We start from the raw sequence: 21,784 nt of genomic DNA on the forward strand, positions 1-21,784 counted from the left end.
AAATTATATGAACCAAACAATACCAAGAAAGAATAGAAGAAAAGAGGGCAGAGAAAGCTACAAAAGGTTGGGCCTAACAAGGAAGTGATCAAACCAAGGAACTTCCTACATTGCAGTTTCTGAGGTGATCTAACTCAAGACCAGCACTTCCAGAAATGTCCACCAAAAACAACTCAATAGGTATTCTTAGAAAGCTATCATACACTGAAAATACAATGACAAGGTATGATCAGAGAATAAGGAAAACAAAGTGTCGTCTCTCTGACAGGGACAATACTCGCAAAATGTACTGCTACACATGTAACATTGGCAAGAAGTCATATCATGAATAAAAGTTGCAACCTAGGCAGCTCATAAAGCAGTTCCAATGCCAACTCTCTTGAATATGCCCATGCTGCACCATGGAAACCCATTACCATGTTCCTCCGATGATTTCCACCAAGTGAGAGAAGCCATCACTGCCAATCCAAGTAGTGGCCTTTTTCCTTTTGGCTGCACCTATCTTCCCAATACAGTTCCCCATAAGAAGCTCAACCAGTATCCTCATAGGCAGGATATGCCAATGCTTGGACAATGGGCAAAGACATGCAGCACAAGTGCACAGTTATCAACTACCAAATCTCTGAGTACATTAATCAATAAGTCATTGACTTTTTGCCTGTAAGTTATCAATTCTAAATGGTTTTCGGTACTCTCTCGAGAAAGCAAATACATAGACCTTTTTCAGGAGAGTCTTGCAAGTTGCAACCTAAAATTCAGTGAGGGCATACACATAGCAAGAGTTAAATGAAAAGAGTTCAGTCTCAGTACATCCCCACACGTTTTCTCTTTCTCCGGTATCATAAAGGCCTCACAACCTACTTTCATCAAATTCTCCTACATATCCACATCTTTCAAATTTCTAAGGGTTATGCAAAGAAAGTATTGGAAATCATTTTTTAATATAAAACAAAGTACTAGAAGCATTTAAAAAGGTTTTTGTCAACAAATAAATACACTCCAGATGCTGCAAGCCGGCTGAAATAATCTATTTTGAGCTGGAACTTCAACAACACGTCCTTATGTGCTTTTAGGAAGTCACCACTTCCCAGATCCCGTTTGCACAACCCAACACAAACATTATCCTGGATGCAAGTTCTCGTCAGAGATTACTCACACAAAGACAATGAGAGGTCCAACTCATGCTGAACAACATCAACGTCTCTCACAATGGGGAAGCCCTCCAATGAAAGTAACACAAGATGCAGAACAAAGAAGGGTTAGACATCACCAGACATAGCAATGAGGGAGCTCATCAAAGAATGCAAATTTGACACCAGAGATTAAAAACTAGGGAAGATGCTAGGACTCTGTCAAGATGCACACCAAATCATGTTAAACATATTCTCTGCCGTACATCCCATCTAGTTCGAATTGTCGACCCAAAGAAATAACCTACATTGCTGTGAATCATGGACATGAACTCCATCTTATCATTTATCAACATACTTCTTTTTAAGTTTGAATTTAAGGAGAATAGCTTGGTCACATAGCACTTGAAAAAGGTGCAAATTGCAGTGAACCAAACAGGAGCACTGAAAATGATGCTACATGATCTACCAACATCATATTTTCTCAAAAACACAACTGGATAGGGACAGAACCTGATAAATTAGTGAAAAATTAAATAACTAGTAGATACCTATTACCTACTAAAGAGATGGTAGTAATCATGAACCCTTCATTTTCAATCACTGGATATCAAAAGATGAGAGAAAAAAAGTGTGCAGGACATGGCAAGTCAAAAACAATGTTCGAGTCCACATGGCCGAAAGCTATCATCAAAAGAAGAACCAAGACATGTACAAAATGAGAGTGAAGCACAGACGGCTAGAAAGTTTGCTATGTTGGCATATTATAAATGCAAATTTTCACAGCTTCTCTATTTTTTTATGTTTCTTGAAATATAAACACCCTGTTGTTACACAACATTCTAGCTTTTTCTTCTTTTTTTTAACTTTATGATGTGGTTAGATTTCCTTAAAATCATGACAAAAGATATGCTTGATCATTAATATGTACCCCATTTTGGCTCCTGCTTAGTATGTAATACTCGTGGGTTTTTAAAAAAAATGTTTTGGATCCAACTAGATCCAACCCATTTTGGCTCCTGCTTAGTATGTAATACTTGTGGAATTAAAAAAAAATGTTTTGGATCTAGGTTGGATCCAACCCGGATCCGAGTAACAAACCCCCCCTTGTGGTCTACTTAAACCCCCCACGAGGTTTAACGAAAACGAGAGCCCCCCCCCCCACCCTTCCCTGCTCACCCCAAGTTCACCCGACACCGGACTTCTCACCGGCGGACGACCCCCCGCCGAGATCCCCTCTCGCAAAACCACCCGACGCCACTGCCCACCCCTTCGCCGACCCTTTCGTCCTTCCTCTCCCCCCCCCCCCCACACACACACACCTTGTCTTTTTCCTCTCGTCGGTGCATGGAGCCGCTGCTCCTCCCTCCTCCCCCATTTCTTCTTCTTCCTCCTCTGTTTCCTTGTTGCTCTCTCTCTCTCTCTCTCTCTCTCTCTCTCTCTCTCGTCCCCCTGCTTTTTCAGCAGGAGGGTATCGACCTCCTTCCCCTCTTTTTCTTCTGTGTTTTTGTCGGCAAACCAGAGTCACAAGAGGTGGTGGCTCTGGCTCGCCAGGAAAAGCTCTGGTAAGCTCCCTCCTCCCTACCCCCTAGCCGCACCCTCCTTGTGCCCTCCCCTCAGCTGGAGGCAACCCCGACAGGGCTACAACTTGGTGCAATGGTAAGGTGATTGGGTTGTTAGCTTCGAGATGTCAGTTCGAGCCCTAAGGGTCCATTTCTTACGAACCGACCCAAAATGCACACTTGAGAACATGGGCCAGAGAGTGTGGGCCTTTAGGTCGTGTTTGACTCCCTGCCCAAGTTAGGACAGAACTTGCCCAGGAATCGAGCTTGGCTCGGTTGGGTTCCAACCAAACATGACTCGGCCTTTTTCTTTCTTGCGCAGCGGAACCGAGCCTCCAACCGAGCCTAACTCGGTTGTGACCTACTCAGCTGTGGGCTAGCACCCAGCTGTAATGAAAAGAGGCGGAAGCACCAATAGAGCAAAAAGTCACTCCTTAAGAGTGACTACAAGAGCCAAGAACACAAACACCAAATGTGCACACACAAAACTCACAAATATAGGAAATGACTTAAAGTCATAAGTTGGATTTATTGAAGAAAGGAAGAGAAGGGTGTAAAAACCCATACATTTACAAGGGGGAACCTCCTCTTTATATAGAGGAGGGAAGCACTAAAGAGGACCCATAAAGGGGGCTCCCTTCTAGTCGTTGGGAGCCCCAACGGTCATAAATATGACTGTTGGGGCCCCAACGACTAGATGGGTGGGGCCCCTTTATGATTCCAAAAAGCAAAAAGACAAAAGAAAAAAGGGAAAAAGAGAAAAAGGTGAAAAAGAAAAAGGTACATTTGGGAATTACCAAAATACCCCTATCGGGTTTTTGGTTTATACAAAACAGAAAAAGAAAATATAATTATGTATATATACATATATACGTATATATACTTATATATATATACTAATGTATATATATATAAGTATATGTACATATATATTTATATATACATAATTTAACATGCCCCCTCAAACTTTACGGGGAGAAGACCGAAAGTTTGCCAAGAAGAAACATGAATCGTGGAGTTGGGAGCGCCTTGGTGAAGAAGTCAGCTAGTTGATACTCTGAAGTGACATATGGAATGTGATGGTCCCTTTGAGATATTCATCTCGAACATAATGGCAATCCATTTCGATATGCTTGGTCCGCTCATGAAAGGTGTGATTGCTAGCAATGTATATCGCACTCTTGTTATCACAACAGAGCTTGGTGGGAGTGGAAATGTTAACGCCCATGTAACTAAGAAGACTTCTGAGCCACACAATCTTCATAGTTGTCATCGCCATAGCCCGATATTCAACTTCAGTAGATGATAAGGAGACCTTCTGCTGCTTCTTGCATCTCCACGAGATGAGAGATTCACCTAAAAAAATGCAAAGACCTGTAATTGAGATCCGATCATTGGGATTTCCTCCTCAGTCAGCATCAGTAAAAGCAGTCAATTCAAGAGATGAGGAAGAGGATAAGAAGAGTCCTTTGGAGATGGTATTTTTGATATATCGCACAATTCTCATTACGGCCGCCATATGAACCGTAGTAGGAGCGTGCTGAAATTAGCTCGCTGCATGAACCGCATGAGCTATGTCTGGACGTGTGATGGATAGATAGGTGAGGGATCCAATTAATTGGCGGTAGGGGGTTGGATCTTCAAGAAGAACACCATCTTCAAGTCTTAGTTTCGCATTGATAACTTCAGGAGTCTCCACTTTCTTTTCATCAGATATTCCTGATTTGGTACAAATTTCCGCAGCTAACTTCATTTGAGATAAGATGTACCCACGCGCTGAATAAGCCACTTCAATTCCTAAAAAATATCTCAAATAACCAAGGTCAGACATATCAAAAGTATCTTTTAATATAAACTTAACATCATTTACTCCCTTTTTGTCATTCCCAGTGATGATCATATCATCAACATACAGCAAAAGCATAATAATGGAGTCACCTGTTCTTTTGACAAAAAGAGCAGCGTCAGTATAACAAGAAGAAAAACCTAAATTGATCAATACATTAATAAACCTGTCATACCAAGCTTTAGGAGCTTGCTTAAGTCCATATAAAGCCTTTTTTAATTTTAAAACTTTTCCATTTAAATTCATACCTGGAGATGGTTCCATATAAACTTCTTCATTTAAATTACCATTCAAGAAAGCATTTTTAACATCAAGTTGAAAGATGGGCCATTTTTTGACAGAAGTTATAGCAATAAGGGCTCGAACACTAGTCATTCGAGCAACTGGGGCAAAGTTTCATCATAGTCTACCCCATACTCTTGGGCATAACCTTTGGCTACCAACCTAGCCTTATATCTTTTCAATGAACCATCACTCTTAGTTTTTACTTTAAACACCCATCTACATCCAATGGGTTTATTGCCATTGGGAGGATCAATGATTTCTCAAGTTTGTGCCTTTTTAAGGGCATTAAGTTCAAACTCCATAGCTTCATTCCAATGATCATATTGTTTAGCATCATTGTAATGTGATGGTTCATGAAAGGAGTAAAGAGCAAGAAGACATGCTCGATAATTAGGGAAAAAAGAGTCATAAGAAACAAATTTATTTGGAATCTTAGGAATGCGATTTGATCTTCTTTGAGAGGTTTCTTCTATCGACTCATTTTGAGAAAATCTTTCAAGGGCACATGGAGGATTTCTTTCATTCCTTCTAGAGTAGACTTGTATTTGTCTTGAAGCATTTTCTTCTAAGTTTTGATCATTATTTGGATGTTCAACAAGATCTTCAAGAGGTTCATTAAGATCAATATGATCATCTATGATGTTTTCTTGAGGTAACAAGTCAAATAAAAAAGAATAGTCAATATTTTCATTTGGTTGATGCGAAAAACCATTTTCTTCTTCGAGGAATGTGACATCTTTTGAGATATAAAGTTTATTATTAAGGATGTCAAAACATCGATATCCTTTTTGTTTTTCGCCATATCCCAAAAAAATACATTCAATAGCCCTAGGAGAAAGTTTATCATTTTTGCGAGTTAAAACAAAGCATTTACATCCAAAAATTCTTAATCTTTTATAATTGGGAGACATATTGTAAAGTTTTTCAAATGGAGAAAGATTTTTCAAAGAGGATGAAGGGATTCTATTGATGAGATATGTTGAAGTTAGAACCGCTTCGGCCCAAAAGGATTTTGGGATATTTTTTGAAATCAATAATGTTCTTGTAGTTTCTATTATGTGCCTATGCTTTCTTTCTGCAAGACCATTTTGTTGCGGAGTGTTGGGACCAGAGTTACCGGAAGCGCCTAGGCAAAAGGGGAACCGCGCTTCGGAAGCGCGAAACGTCGCGCTTCGGAAGCGCGAAACGTCGCGCTTCCGAAGCGTGAGGGGAAGCGTCCCCCTTTTATGGGAAGCGCGCTTCCCTTTTATGGGAAGCACGTCCCCCTTTTATGGGAAACGCGCTTCCCAAAAATGGGAAGCGCGCTTCCCCCACGTTTCCCCCACGCTTCCCCCTCGCTTCCTCATTTTTTCATTTTTTTCGCTTCCCCCTCGCTTCCGGTTCGCTTCCTAGGTCGCTTCCGGTTCGCTTCCTAGGTCGTTTCCGAGACTGTTCGGAATTTTCTTCTAAGTGGTCCCACGCTTCCCCGCTTCCTAAATTTTTGAAAGTGCCTCGCTTCCCGCTCCCGCTTCCCGCTCCCGCTTCCTCGACTGGTAACTCTGGTTGGGACAAGAACGTTGATGACAAATTCCATTTTCTTTTAAGTAATTTTGAAAATCATTAGACATATATTCACCTCCCGAATCGGACCTAAGAATAGATAGATTTCCCAAAAAATGATTTTTAACCATTGCATGAAATTCTTTAAAGAACGAGAAGACTTCGGATTTGCGACTTAAGAAGTATATCCACGTAAATCTAGTGAAGTCATCAATAAAGACCACATAATACGAAAAACCTCCTTTAGATAAAATTGGGGAAGGTCCCCACACATCGGAATGAACAAGTTCAAATGGCCGAGTGGCAAAATAACTTCTTTGAGGAAACGAAGTAGCTTTAGATTTCCCCAAAATGCAATCTTTACAAGTCATGTGATTGTCTTTACAAGTATTGTTCAAAAACGGAAAAAGAGACATTTTTACAAAATTTGGATGACCAAGTCTCTCATGCCATATTCCAATACTTTTGTCTTTTACAAGATTGCACAATGGCTTAGATGGAAGAGTCAAAAAATCCATAAAGTAGAGGTCACCTCTTCTATGGCCTTGCCCAATCAGCTTCCCTGACTGGAGATCCTGCACGGTGCAATCCTTAGGTGAGAAAGAGACTTGCATCCATGATCGGTGATTTGAGATACAGAAAAAGATTTAAATTTATTTTAGGAACGATTCTGACTTTAGGAACAAAAAAAATTTTAAAATCAAGTGTCCAATACTTTCAATGCTTAGTGATATACCATCGGCCGTTGACGCACCGAAGTCTAGTATCCACATACCTGGAGGTGATGAAGAGTAGGCAATGGCGGCCCCGGATGTTGAAGGAGAAGTCTTGAGAAGATGTTGAAGAACTTCGGAGATGTGATTTAGAGTTTCTTTGATATCTCCTTCTTTGGTACTTTCATCCTTCTTTGGAGAAGTTTCCCCAACCACGGCAACCTTTCCTTTGAGTTTTGGACAAGCCGGTCTAATGTGACCCGGTTCATTACAATAATGGCATATTATTCCCCTTCTAGGCCCATTATTATTTTTGTTAAAATGGGGAGGTCTATACGCTTTAACATTTGATCCGGGCCTAGTAACGGCCAAAACTTCATCACTCTTGATGCTTAAGCCAAGTCGAGTTTCTTCTTGACATATATCGGCGAGGGCATCTTCAATAGGTAAGGTTTTGCTTCTATGGAGAAGAGATGCCCTTACTTGTTCAAACTCTGGGCGAAGACCATGAAGAAATTGAAAGAAATGTTCTTTCTCAATTTGCTCCCTCCTTAATTCAATATCTTCCGGAGCCACCCACTTAGGCTCAAGAAGAGCAAGTTCATCCCAAAGGGGAGTTAAAGAACTAAAATAGTCCCGGACACTCATGTCCATTTGTTTGGTGGAGCGGATTTTTTCTTGACAAAAAAATTGTTGAGCAAGATCCTTTTGGGTATACATACCCTTAAGAAAAAACCAAGCCTCATTGACTCTTCTAAATTTGGCTATATTAGCACAATTTTTAAGGTCAACATTGTTCATAAACCATGCCAAGATTTTGGCATGGTTACTTTCCCAATCCTCAATTTTGGATTGATGATCATTAATAGCTTTGATGCGCTCATCGCCATCTAAAGCCTTTTCAACTTCATTTTTGATCTTGGTGAGAACAAGAGAGGGTTCGGGAGTAGTTCCCATAACAAAACCCCAAAGTTTCTTACCTCTAAGATGATTTTCCATCGCGGAGGCCCACATGAGATAGTTGGACCCATTTATCTTAAAAGAAAGGTCCACTTTAGAGTCACGTTCCATCGGCACCAACAAGTCCTTCCTTCAAATAAATGAGTCACGCGTTCCAAAGAGAAGGCCAATCACCAACCGAGCTTTGATACCATGTAATGAAAAGAGGCGGAAGCACCAATAGAGCAAATGTCACTCTTTAAGAGTGACCACTAGAGCCAAGAACACAAACACCGAATGTGCGCACACAAAAACTCTCAAATATGGAAATGACTTAAAGTCATAAGTTGAACATTAATGAAGAAAGGAAGAGAGGGGTATTAAACCCATACATGAGAAGGAGAACACCTCCTCTATTTATAGAGGAGGGAGGCTCTAAAGAAGAGACTACAAGGGGGCTCCCTTATAGTCGTTGGGAGCTCCAACGGTCAGAAATCTGACCGTTGGGGCCCCAACGACTACAAGAGTGGGGCCCCTTGTGGTCATCCTAAAGAAAAATAAAAAAAACAAAAAAAGGAAAAAGTGAAAAAGGAAAAAGGAAAAAGATAAAAAATAAAAATAAAAAGGTACATTGGCAGAATTACAAGAATACCCCTATCGGGTATTTCAATAGAATAGAATATGTATATATATACATATATGTATACATATACTTATATATATACGGATGTATATATATATAAGTATATGTATATATATATATATATATATATTTTAACAATTAACAACTACGTTCTTCGAGTAGCATTTGACTCAGTGTCACCGGTCATCAGAATTAAGGAACGGGGCTACCAAAAATTATCCTAAATGGTAGATCTCATTGACTTCTGCAGAAGTTTGAATGCATCCCTTGCCACGTATGCTTCAGGAGAATTCTCTCTCGATCACTAACCGTCCCCTTAGGAGTAGACTCAGCTAGTTGTTCGGGGTATCAAAATACATAGAATAACAAACCCCCAGGCAGTCTCAGTTGTTTTTAACGTTTTTTCTGTGTACCCTCAGGACAATTAATATCGAAACAAGGTTATCATGCTCATTTTACTTATTATGAACTGCACATCACGAAAAGAACAACGTATATGTTAGTCTTGTTCTGAATTTTGATATCTATGCACTTACTAGATTTTTATAAGTCTGACCCGTTTTATGGGGGGATACAGATAATGATTAGGTCGGTACCACAGGTGATGGCACAATGACGTGATGATATCAAGATCCTACTCTTTCTTTGATGTTTCGTTCCTGAGCACGTTTTGTAATTTTGCATAAGGGTTTCTTTTGAAAATTCCTCTTTTGTATAAACTTTAAATTATCAAAAACCTTGTTTTAAATTTGTGGTTTCAATGCTTATATGGAGATATAAATCTATTGTGTAAGGTTCACCTGCAATGCGCCCAAGGTCCGTTAACTTGTTATTTCAAACACCATTTTCCACTGAACTGCAATTTTAAACTCTGAAAAAGGATTGATTACAAAGCTTTCAATTTTTTCCTAAAAAGTTAGGAGTTTGGGATTTTGGGGCATTACATAGTATCCCCTTATATACCAGTCACATTGAAAACTTCATAAAAATGGCAGTATCCCCCACATCTGCTGACATATCCCCGTGACAGATCTTTACCAATATAAAAATACATATTCTTCAAATTAAGATATATGGATGCTGCTGCTGATGCAGTTGCTATTACATCAGTTTTTAATTAATTCCTCAATGTTTAATTGCCACACCTTTGATATTGTAGATTTTATGTTTTTGGTTTAATAAGCTACAGTATTTACAGAAACTTCTTTAGTAGAAAACTGCTAGACAGATATAACTTATCAATGGCACATCCAACCATAAAGAATGTAAACTACCATTGGACACACACAAAATCAACTTTCCCCCTCCTTGGTTAACGTTTCTCTCTGCACCTCAAACTTTTGTAAGATGATACAGAAATTTCATAAAACCTACTTCAAACCTAACATCAATAAAGAACCCTGCTCAACAACTGACGCAACTTGGACACAATTCAAGAGCTTAATAACCATCAAGAACCTCAGAACTAAAATGCAGACACTTTCAGATTCAACAAATAATCCTGCCACGTTAACTCTTTCCAGCTATATGTGTCAATTCGCATTCATATCATGAAAACATCCTAACCATTCTAATGGGAATTCAAATACCACAAACTTGTAAAAAGAAAACCATGTTTATTTTCATAATGAGTATCTCCAAGCATTGCATCAGATCACCCATAATTAAAACTTGCAACACACATCCATCCACTAAATTTAAAAAACACAAATTTTTGAAAGAGCACTATAGATGGATGCTAATAAAGAAATGATAGCATGGCACAATGAAAGTGGTAATAATATACAATCAGATCTTACCTGTGGAAATTGGTAGTTGATTGAATCAGCAAGTCTTAACCCATCAGCCCAGGTACTTTGATCAGGACTACCTATCACACTGCATATCTTGTATATTTCATCTGCTTCACTGCAAAAAGTTCACAAATATGACATACAAGGAATTATCGACCAAATGGATCAATAAGGAAAGTGAAAGTTATGTTATTTGTAAAATCAAGTCAGTAAACAAAAAAAAATCCTCAACGTATGCCACATATGTACAGGTTCAGGTACAGGAACGAAGGGTACGATAAAGGGATTTTGACAGGTGGTGGATATATATATATATATATATATATATATATATATATATATATATATATATATAGGGAGACCGTCCAACCAAAGGAAGGTCCAAAATCTACAACCAACAACGATCAAACGGCTCCCCATCTCCCATGCTTGAGCATCTCATCATTGGACCTCATACATTTGTTCTTTATAATTTATTTAGTAAGAAATATGCTTGACATGTTTTTCCAAATGTGAAAAATTGATGGCTCACAGTGCATTTAAAACTTTACAATACGAAGTATTGTGAGCAGTTGATTTTTAGCGCTTTCAAAAAATGCATCTAAACATTGAAAATTCATAATTCAAAACATGTTGCCCACTAAATGAATGATAAAAATCTAATATGTAAAGTAAAATCGATGAAAAACTCTTAGAGAAATGCCGTTGATTATCATCAGTTGTAGATTTTAGACCTTCCTTTGGTTGGACTCTCTCTCTCTCTCTCTCTATATATATATATATATATATATATATATATATATATACACAGAGTAATGGGTCCGTGCTAAATGAAATATGCTAAATGAGTTTTCTACTCTTCCGGTGTTTTTTCGCAGTTCCAACCCCATAAATGTGCTGGGCATGGCCGATTTACGAGCAATCCACACCTGGATAGTGTGTTTTCGATGAAAAAAATGATATTTGGAGCCTCAAAAATTTACAAAGATTTTGGACCGTTGATTTTTCAAACATTATAAAAACCCACCCATGTGTCGGAACCGAACACTTCAAGAGCTGATCCCTATAAAATCAAGTACATAGATCACATCTGTACAGTCAGAATTCAAAATAAAATGAAAAACCTTGAAAAACTCACTTAGCACGGACCCATTACTCTCTCTCTCTCTCTCTCTCTCTCTCTCTATATATATATATATATATATATATATATATATATATATATATGTTACAAAGAGAGCACGTAAAGCATGTTTGGACATCAAACTTCAAAGAGAAGGGGCCATATCAGTAATGCAATGCATAAGACAAAAAATCAACATCATAAATGTTTCATTCATAATTTTTCTTGAGGACTCGAACAAAAACATGAATGTGTGGTCAATACAAAGTCATTAAGATGCTTGTACTTTTTAACAAGATTAACACATTTAATCATAAAAATTACGTTCAAATAAAAAAAAGAAAGCCTAAAGGTAAATTTATAATGAATACTTGTAGATTAAATGAGCTAAAAACTTAAGCATATTCAGGTGCCAGTGTCACCTAGTGTCAAACACAGACACTGCTGGCTTGTAGAAGTGTCCCAAGTAACTTTGGATCTAATGTTTCAAGCATAAGCAACTATGCCATGTTTTAGAAACTTTGACCACTTGTGATTAACATGGTTACCAGAGAATTCTGCAATGAAAAAGAAAAGGGGTGCATGTGCACAAACTCGTGTGCCTGATGATCTCCTGAGTGCTTAACTAACAATGTAATGCATCCAGTATGCTCCCACTAAGAGTACCTTGAACCAGGAAAGAGAGGATGAAGAGTTAACAACTCTGCCATGATTGCTCCCATAGCCCACATATCTACAAAAGGATAAAAGAAGATCCAAAGAGTCAATATCATCATCAATTAATAAAAGGAACTTCTTGATTTGGCCAGAGAGCAAACTTACCAACTGCAAAGTCATACGTAGGTGACTGGAGCAGAACCTCGGGTGCCCTATACCTGGATGATAACGGGTCAGAAAAAACTGGAGCAAAAAAAATAATGTAAGAACAAGACCTTAGATGTATGGTAGCCTTACCATCGAGTTGAAACATATTCCGTGTATGGTGGCTTAGAGAAGACTTCACGTGCAAGACCAAAATCAGCAATCTTAATCATAGCTTTGGTAACCAAAAGATTCTCTGAATGAAAAATACAAGCACCTTTACCACTACTACTCAAAAAGAAAGCATATTCACTCTTAATTCATGAGCTATAATTTATAAACTTATTTTCACAACTGCATCAACCATCTCAACTGCTAATCAAACACTATAATGAATAACAAAAATTGTAGTTAATGACCAAACCATGCCATGGTTTGAATCATAAAACAGGAACACAAGCATCATGCTCAAGGCCTTCCTCATACTTCTGTTAATATAATATTGAATCTTGCAAAGAAGAATCAGTGCTACACTGCTACCACTTCTACCAATTGCAGTGTTAAGCAACAGAAGCAATCACCATATCTCCACTGATATTTCTGCTCTACTGTCTATGCAGTGAGAAGCACTAGGCAACAGCTAGATATTGTCTGGAAGCCCAAACAAAGATTCATTTTTAAATGAATCTTATTAAATTGAAAAAAAAAAGTTACTAAATGATGATCATCTTTAAAGTGCCATCTTGAAAATTTTAATTATTTTCTTGTGAAACCCCCTGTAAGTGTTTGTCTTGTGCCCAAGCTTCATATGGGCACCGCACACATAGCTAACCATGACCATGGCACAGGGCATCAATTCTAAGAACCACCTTGAAGTTACAAGGCAGCAAGGGCAGCACAAACATGCATGAACTAATCAAACAGACAACCGGAAATAACCACATGATGTCCACAAATAATCACATAGACAACAAGAACTTCATGGGAAACCATACAGTATTAAACACGAAATCCCCTCATTCTCAAGTAAACAAGTGGTGATGATACTCAATTGCTGGCAATTTTTTATTTCCACGAATTACACCATTGATTTACTTGGAATGCAGTAAAATAGTCAACCCATTACTGTTTCAAACAGTAAAACGAAATTTGCAGTAAACAGTTAGGCTGCAATAGCAAGGAACCAAAAGAATTCCCTTTGTATCATCACGCAACCGTGTCATCATCTTCTGATGTCATAATCCTAAATGTGACAAACATAACTAATGTTGTAGACCATATCATCATAGTTAACTGCAGCAATGCTACAAGATAAGAACTACTGTTTCTGCTTCTAATACCACAATAATTTACCAATACCAAACTCCAATTTTGAATAATAATTCTGAAACTAAAACAGCAGAAGGTAGCATAAGGACAAAAGATCTGAAACAGACTGGTATTAACATCTAGAAACCAAAGAAGAATATCATACATCAACTGCTCGATGATCTTTCCATCACTCAAATCATAATTATACAATGAATTATTCCTAACCACCGGAACAATGTCGCCCCAGGAACGACCTATTCAATGAGCTTTATTGATGACTACACCAGTGATACAGTTGATAAACACATGCACTTGCATGACACAGTTGATCTTAAATGACTAGCAGCAGCACCTTGAATTACGAAGAATAACTACGGAATCAAATATTCAGTGATCAATATGATCCACTTAGTCAAAATGAACCTAGTATGCAATGGAAAATTCACCTGGTTTCAGGTCTCGGTGAAAATACCCTTGCTGATGCATGTAAGCAAGAGCCTGAAATACTTGGAAACACCAATTTCGCACTTCAGCCTCCGAAAATAACTTTCCCCTATCTTTCATCAGCTGGTACAGGTTACATTCCTAACCAAAAAGTGAAGGCTATGAATCAAGAGACCTTTTCCTCAATGATAATGAGAAAAACTAAAAGCAACAGAGCAGAGACTTCATCCGAACATACCATATAATCAAATATAAAATAAAGAACGTCATTCTCCCTGATGACTTCCTTAAGTTTCACAATATTGGGATGATTCATCTTCCTCAAGGACTGCCATCAAAAGAATTATGACAGAGAAATAATCAATAATCTATGTCACATTGTCACATGGACACAGTTGATGTCCATGTTTATGAAGTTTCCAATGTGACTTGCATATAAGGAGATGTGGAATGGGAGTCAAAATGAAAAATCCCTGTGACATAGTCAATAATGTAAATAAAGGCAACAGGCACCTCCAATTACCTTAACTTCTCTAAGATTCATGCATTCTTCCCACGAGTAATATTTTTTTTTCATTTTCTTGACTGCCACCTGCCAAAGGAAATGTTTAATTCCATCTCAAACAAATATTCAACAGTACAAATTGCTACAACTATGCAAGGGTAAGGGCATACAATTTCGCCGGTCCGACGATGAATAGCTCTCCAGACAGTCCCAAACGTTCCATCACCTACTTCCTTAATAAGTGTGTACCTGCAGGACCAGCTCCTTCTAGATCATGAATATTCCATCCAGATCATTTATCCACCAAAGAGATATATACAAGGCCAAAGTTACTAATATGACATACCTGTCCATTCTGGTAGGTACGAAGTATTGTAGATGGTTGCCTCTATATGCCTGTCACACTCTTATCCAAGTGCTGCAGAATATCCTATATATGAAGCTTCAGCAACAATCCCTCAACTTAATTGAAGGTTTGAAAGGAACTTCCTTGATACAAAAAGAACAATAAACAAGCTTGCCAGGGAAAGCCAGTATTAAGTCTAACTTGCAACCGGAGATCTATCGAAGTCTACAAATTTTCTGACAGTCTTAGAAGCCTCATTCAGAGAAAAAGACTCCAAGCGATTGTTAAAGGTTCAAAGGAACTTCCTCGATGCAAAAGAAATATGAACAAGCTTGCCAGGTGAATTTCGTATCAATAATGACTTGCAAGAGGAGATCTATCAAAATCTAAATCTTCTCTGACAGGCTTAAAAGCCTTAGGCAGTAATAAGAACACCCCACTATGCAAATCATTGTTAAATATGTCCATAAGTACTGTGAAGCACAACATCTTACACCCAGACTCGTGACCTCTCAGTGAGGGCTATGCCTAGCATGTATTCAACCTTCAAGTGAAGCATTAAACCTGGAAAGGGCTGCTGAAGTGTAATTAACTCCAGTCTCATCCAAATAACTCCTGTCATCAGAAAAGTCATACACAGAGTAAGAAAAATATGCAGCAAAAATAAAAACTACCTTAAGAGGCAGAGACTGTTAAATTTGACTCACAAAGTTGACCACTAGAGTCCATGCTACACAAGCAGCATGCACCTTTGATATTCGCCGTGCAGAAACTAGAGAGTCCCTCATTTGCATTCAACCCTGAAACACAATCAGAAGCATACACTCAACTAAATTAAGGCCGGGCTTTACCCCAAACAATCTGCTACACAAAGTGCATCCAATTTCAGAGTGGATATGGGTGCACAAGGTCTTGGTAGCACTCTGTTAAAAGGAAGAAATAAAAGAAAAGAAAAGCAGGCAAAGCATAACACAGTAAGAAGCAGTCTACACAAACATAAAACATGCATGTGTTCCAAACCAACTTACGCATAAAAAGGGAGAATACATCCAACACTAACTTCAGAATGCATTGGGTCTTCTGTAGTTTCCTCGTAACAGCAGATGGCCGTTAAGTACAATTGACAAAAGCAATAACAAGAACTCCGCCAAGGATGAGAAACCACCAATTGAGAACCTTGTGGAATGATAAAAATCTATACTGGAAACAGTTTGACCAAAAATACTGCTGCTCCATATCTTTGTTAAATTACACAAAATCCCAACAAAAGAGGATGAAACCTGAAAAGGCCCACAACAAAAGCATTAATACAAATCATAAAGCAGGAACAAAAGCCACATGGAATGAGCACAATAAACAAAAAGGATCCGCCAGAAACCTGCCTATACACAAAACAGGGCGCACACACACACAAAAAAAAAAAAGGTTCCATCTACTGGTGCTTAATAGTGTAAAACTCAAGTAGGATAAAGCAGGTAGTCAGGATATAAAGAGTCTGTGACTGACTGACTGGCACAGGGAAGTGTGTATGTGTGCATGTGCGTGTAGGATCTTGTCAACTTGCAAGAGTTATAGCAGATCTTAACAAGTTCACCAACTTTAATTAATGTAAGAAAAATAGAGAGCTTAATCAAAGTACTTCATCTACAATTGCACCAAAGGGTATTTTCTAGTGTTAAATAAAGTATGATGGGACTTATACAGTTTGTACTTCTCCAGAACAAGGAATCATAACAAAAAAACATAGTTGCATGCTTACAAATTTACAAACATAGATCTGGTTGTAATATCCAAGACAACATTACATCAGAATTTTGAATTTGTTGCCAGTATACACATTTGGTGATCTTGTTGATGCCTGATATAAGCCAACCAGATTGTCATTAAAATAAGATTTTTAATCTGTTTTCATCCACCCTCATGTTATGTGCAATAGTCTGAAGTTCACAATCTAGTACAGAAAACATTTTCACTGTGACAACTTCAAACTCTAAAGGGTCAGTGGCCTCTGTACATGAATGCTTCAAAATGTGCAGCATACATGTGTTGACGCTGGTACTTCAGGGTACTGGCGCTGGGTGCCTCAACATATGTATGACATTGTTGGGTGCTTCAACATATACAAATGTTATATACTGAAAATATATAAAATAATAATGTTCTCCCTCCCTCCCTTGGTATTTCTGAATACACATGCACTCATACATGCACCTGTACATGCACACAAGCAAAAAGCATGTGCAATTTCAAGCACGTCTATTCACGTCTGGTTCTCAATCATAAGATATACTCTCATATCTCTAAGTTCATTTGAGACTGATGTTGATTAGGATCTTGTTAACTCTATATCTAATTCCACAAGCTATGAAAAATGATAACATTACAAATTAGTTTTGCCTCTTTTTAAAAGATATCTCAAACTATAATTGCATAGCCAAGAAACTATTACAGTTTTATAGCCATTTTTTTGGAAAAAGATGAAAATTGTCATTAAACCTCAGAGAGAAACACAAGAGACAAGAAATCACCAGAAAAGGAAAACCTAGACACAAAAATAAGAGGCTACAACATCCCTAGGCTGCTAATTAATCAAGTCTGCAAAGAGCCAATCCACACAAGCTCCTGCAGGCCACACTAATTAATAGCAATCATACAAACATAGTGATGTAGGGAACAACAAATGGAGTCCAAAGTGAAACCCTGGTTTCCAGGTTAACCACCATTACTGTAATAGCCATCCCCTCCAAACATAGTACCACCTATTCCCCTTACTCCAGGCAGAGTCCGCAAAAACATGTGTGATAATCATAATTGGATCCAACCACCGAGACATCTGACCAGATCTCCGATACAGCTGCTGGAAGAAGGTACAGCTCCAAAATTTATGGTCTCAGTCTTTCTCGGCATACCAAAGGATGCATTTACTTGCAAGGATGAATCCCCTAACTCTCCTATTCAACTGAATCAGAACCTTACCTAAACATATGAGCCAGACACAGAGATGCGCACAAGGGCATATAACACGAACCCAATCGTTCTCACTGGGAATGGGTTATTGCCCAGCAGAATTAGGAAAAAATACACAGATGTAATGAAAAACTTCCCCAATCCGGAACAACCCCAAATTAGTTTGGCAGGGGAAATTGTCAACTGAATACCCCTCAAGGTCTCCAATATATACCATCCAATCATACTCTACTAATCTGGCTGCCTCCATAGCCACAAATCCCAGCCTGCATTCATGTATCAGCAACATTCAGCCTTCAATTCTCTATAAGTATGATATCAAAAAGTCTGGGAAATCAGGTAGTCAGTGGGGAATCATTCAACCATGGATCCTAAAGAAAAACATACACGGACACGCCTCACTCGGTCTATAAAACAGCTGAGATACCTGATCCACCTCTTCCATATACACAACCATTTATTCCAATGGGTCATCTCCTTCCAAGTCCGAGGCTAACTTCACAGTTGGTATTTCTCCTTAAGTTTTGCCAATCAGTCTGTCAATGATATGGCCTCCAATATCTACAAATAAATGCAATATTCAGCAGCCTCAAAACCCTTATACCAAACGTAACGGCAAAGAAGCAAGAGTAAAAGACAACAACAGAATGGGCATGGCTTTCCTCCTACCCTCCACAGAAAATACTTAATTTTCTGAATGAACACCTTCAGACCTTCCATGGAAGGTATGAAGGTAGTCGATAGTCAACAAAAAAGAAGGGATGGAAGATAGGACATCTCACATGCATGATCAATGTTAAAATGACCCACCATAGACAAGCAGTGTGTTTTCCATCTCTGAAGCCTGTTATCTATTCTCTGCTCAACTATCTTCATTAATGAAATGAAAGATTCTGAATTTGTCGTTAAAACAAGGTTCTCAGACCATGTAATCCTACTAGAAAGCTAGGCCCCCTAAACCATGTTAGTATGGATTAGGTATTAAAATGTTAGAGCATGCATGCACAGACACATGTAGATGTGTGTGCGTGTGTGCATACATACATAGTATCTATTATGTCCAATCATTGAACATTGGGCATTCAAGAGTAAATGCTACATTAAGGATGCATTGAAGATGGAGGGAAACAGAGAGTAGGGAACAAGGAAAAGATTACCTCAGAAAATAAGCCCAAAGTTGGTAGTGTGTGGCAGGAATGAGAATGGAAACATCAGAAGCAAATGATATCAAAAAATAGAAAGGACATGTGCCAAACCATTTGTTTCCAAAAACTAATGTTTCTATTTTTTCCAATCTGGACTCAGTTATTCTGTCCAAAAACTAGAACAGGAGCAGTAAGGTAAAACACACAAAGAAAGTCTGTGTTTTCGGATATAAAGGCTAACATAGAATGAAATAATAATAATAATAATAATAATAACAACAACAACAACAACAATAGTCCAAAATTGAATAATCCTTTCAAAGAGGAAAACATTAATTGGTTGCACTTCAAGTGCTGGTAAAAAAAGATAATAGAAGTAAACATCCAGTATGATCATGTGAATCCTCAATAGTTTGTGAAATGCAGCAGACTAAGGCCTTCACTGCCATGCACTTGGACGCTGTGAAACAGAAATCCATTGAGATTCTTGGCTGCTGAATTCCCCGACTTTATACCAAATAGATGCCCAAGATTTTTCACATGATACAGGATTTAGACACCTAACCCTCTAGGTCACGGTTCAAAAGACAACTTGAGCCAATCCACACACCCGAATTGTGAGCTAGGTTGCCATTCCAATTCCAAAGTCTGCAGTCTGGAATTCAAACACAATCTTAAAGCAATTTGGTTACAGATGCCATCAGCATAAAACTATCAAAACTGCAAGGAGCCAGTAATCTTAACAAAGACCAGAGATTAAACCCTCAAAATGGGATCCCTTTTTGTCAATCCACAAGCTGTTACCCCTACGAATTTTAAGAAAGGCCACCAAAATTAGGTGAAAAGATAAACCAAAAGAGAAAAATAGTACCCAAAAAAACATTATATCAAAGGGAACTCTAGAATTGAGATACTAGGATGCTCAAATTTGAGGACAAGCGGTTGCAATCTCTGACCCATTCTGATCATCCATCCCTTAAAAAGAACAAAACAGATAACCGGGAAAAAAACAGAAGTGCAAACTCCAAGATAAGAAAACACAAAAGCACCGCTATTTACAAGCAACCCAGACGACCAAATTCAAATTCTAAAGCAACAAATCAGAAAGAAAACCGCCACGCCCTGCAAAGCAACATCTTCAACCAGCAAAACCCTTTTCGTCCACTCCAACCCCATAGAGATCACCATAAGCCCTAATTCTAAGAACAAACAAGCTTACAAACCTCAGAAACCCTAGATTACCTCCTCTTATCACACAAAAACAGATCTGAGCAATTACCAGCCCTGGATCTGAATTTACAGCTCGAAACAACAGCAGCAACAGAATTTCCATGAATTCTAAACAAAACTCGATAGTATTCACGATAATTTCAAGAAATTACGACCGTTCTAGGATTTCGACTACGATCAACAAATGATCGGAAAAACGCATGACGATTCGAAGATCAACAGACAGACACACACACACACAGATTTACGTCGATAGCTTCGAGCACGAGCTCCTTCGGCCCCACGGAAGACAAAGGCCAGCAGAGAGAGACTATCCTCTTCCCCCTTCTTCGGGGGTTTCAGACCGTATTCCTCCTCCTCCTCCTCTTCTTCCCCACTGCAAAGACACGCATCGAATTCCCTTTTCCCGCAACCGCCTTTCTTCTCGTCACTTCGATTCCTCCCCGTTTTACTTGGGCAAAGCGGCGCTCCTTATATACCCTCCTAAGCCCCGTTCTACTCTCGTCTTATCTAACAATGACTTCCATGTCCCTTCGCACTCCCCGTTCCGGTTCTTACTCAATGCTCGAGTCTCGACCATCTACGTCACCGTTTGACTGGACTCAGACTCAATGTGGGTCCGAGAAAAACGCTTGGTCAACCCCACTGCATGATCCACCAAGGTCCGGATATCTTGGGCAACTTCGTGAGGTTCTTTCACTATCTCTTTCTTGGTTAGCTCATTTTGTTAAGCACGGTGAAGTGGACCCTTTGATTTAGTTTTAGTTTGAGACCCCATAGAACATGCGACTGGTTCAGTCTCAATTTACACCAGCATTTCAAACCCTAAATGAGACCCAAATAAGAGGGCGGAACGTTATAGCCAGTAAACCTTGCTAATTGGTTTGGCAATGCAACCTAGCCTATACCCACCAGAGGCATCTAAAACCCGGTCTGTTAAACCCCGGTTGGTTTCGTGATCCGAATTTGGTGAATGTAAGGCATTCTGGTCATCCCTAAGGGCATTATCAACTTTTTGTTATCACTTTGTTGTTGTCTTGCCAGGTTGGACGAGAATGATAGACATGTTGTCGTTGGGTTGCCACAGAATCTAATCAGAGTTAACTCTAACCGACGCATGGTTAGGCCTCCTTTTCATTTTTTATTTTCTTTCCAAGATTTTTTTTTTAAAAAACTTTAAAAGTTATTTACGAAAAAAAAAATCAAACTATTACGTACAAATGAGTTTTTCTTTAAATTCAGGCTGACCCCTACCAGTTATACAATGATACCATTGGATTGGGATTTGAACATGCAACGTGAGGTGTCTAATATGATTGCACAAATATTTGAGGATTCTCAGGACAGGGGTTGTCAGTTGCAGGTAGGGGCGGAGCCCCCCGCGCCGAAACAGTTAAATATATATATTTTAAAGCCCAGTTCTAACCCAGCCCTGATTCCATATGAAATAGATTTTTATTCA

General features: G+C 38.7%; 1 protein-coding gene across 1 annotated transcript in view; it reads right to left on the reverse strand.

Annotated features, from left to right (window-relative positions):
* Positions 1 to 20,768, reverse strand: part of LOC149819045 (cyclin-dependent kinase F-4-like) — a 30,919-nt gene extending 10,151 nt beyond the window's left edge. Inside the window, exons 1-12 of the mRNA XM_089984640.1 lie at positions 20,571 to 20,768; positions 16,009 to 16,260; positions 15,688 to 15,780; positions 14,981 to 15,595; positions 14,805 to 14,883; positions 14,653 to 14,721; positions 14,368 to 14,457; positions 14,132 to 14,270; positions 12,528 to 12,630; positions 12,396 to 12,448; positions 12,240 to 12,306; positions 10,457 to 10,565 (exon numbers count right to left, since the gene is read on the reverse strand). Of these exons, the coding sequence (XP_089840766.1) occupies positions 10,457 to 10,565; positions 12,240 to 12,306; positions 12,396 to 12,448; positions 12,528 to 12,630; positions 14,132 to 14,270; positions 14,368 to 14,457; positions 14,653 to 14,721; positions 14,805 to 14,883; positions 14,981 to 14,988 (717 nt within the window). The 5' untranslated portion in view covers positions 14,989 to 15,595; positions 15,688 to 15,780; positions 16,009 to 16,260; positions 20,571 to 20,768. The remainder of the gene's footprint in view (positions 1 to 10,456; positions 10,566 to 12,239; positions 12,307 to 12,395; positions 12,449 to 12,527; positions 12,631 to 14,131; positions 14,271 to 14,367; positions 14,458 to 14,652; positions 14,722 to 14,804; positions 14,884 to 14,980; positions 15,596 to 15,687; positions 15,781 to 16,008; positions 16,261 to 20,570) is intronic.
* Positions 20,769 to 21,784: the final 1,016 nt, after the last annotated feature.

Source organism: Nuphar pumila, chromosome 13 (genome assembly GCF_984573655.1).
Source record: "Nuphar pumila chromosome 13, dmNupPumi1.hap1.1, whole genome shotgun sequence".
Lineage (NCBI taxonomy): Eukaryota > Viridiplantae > Streptophyta > Magnoliopsida > Nymphaeales > Nymphaeaceae > Nuphar > Nuphar pumila.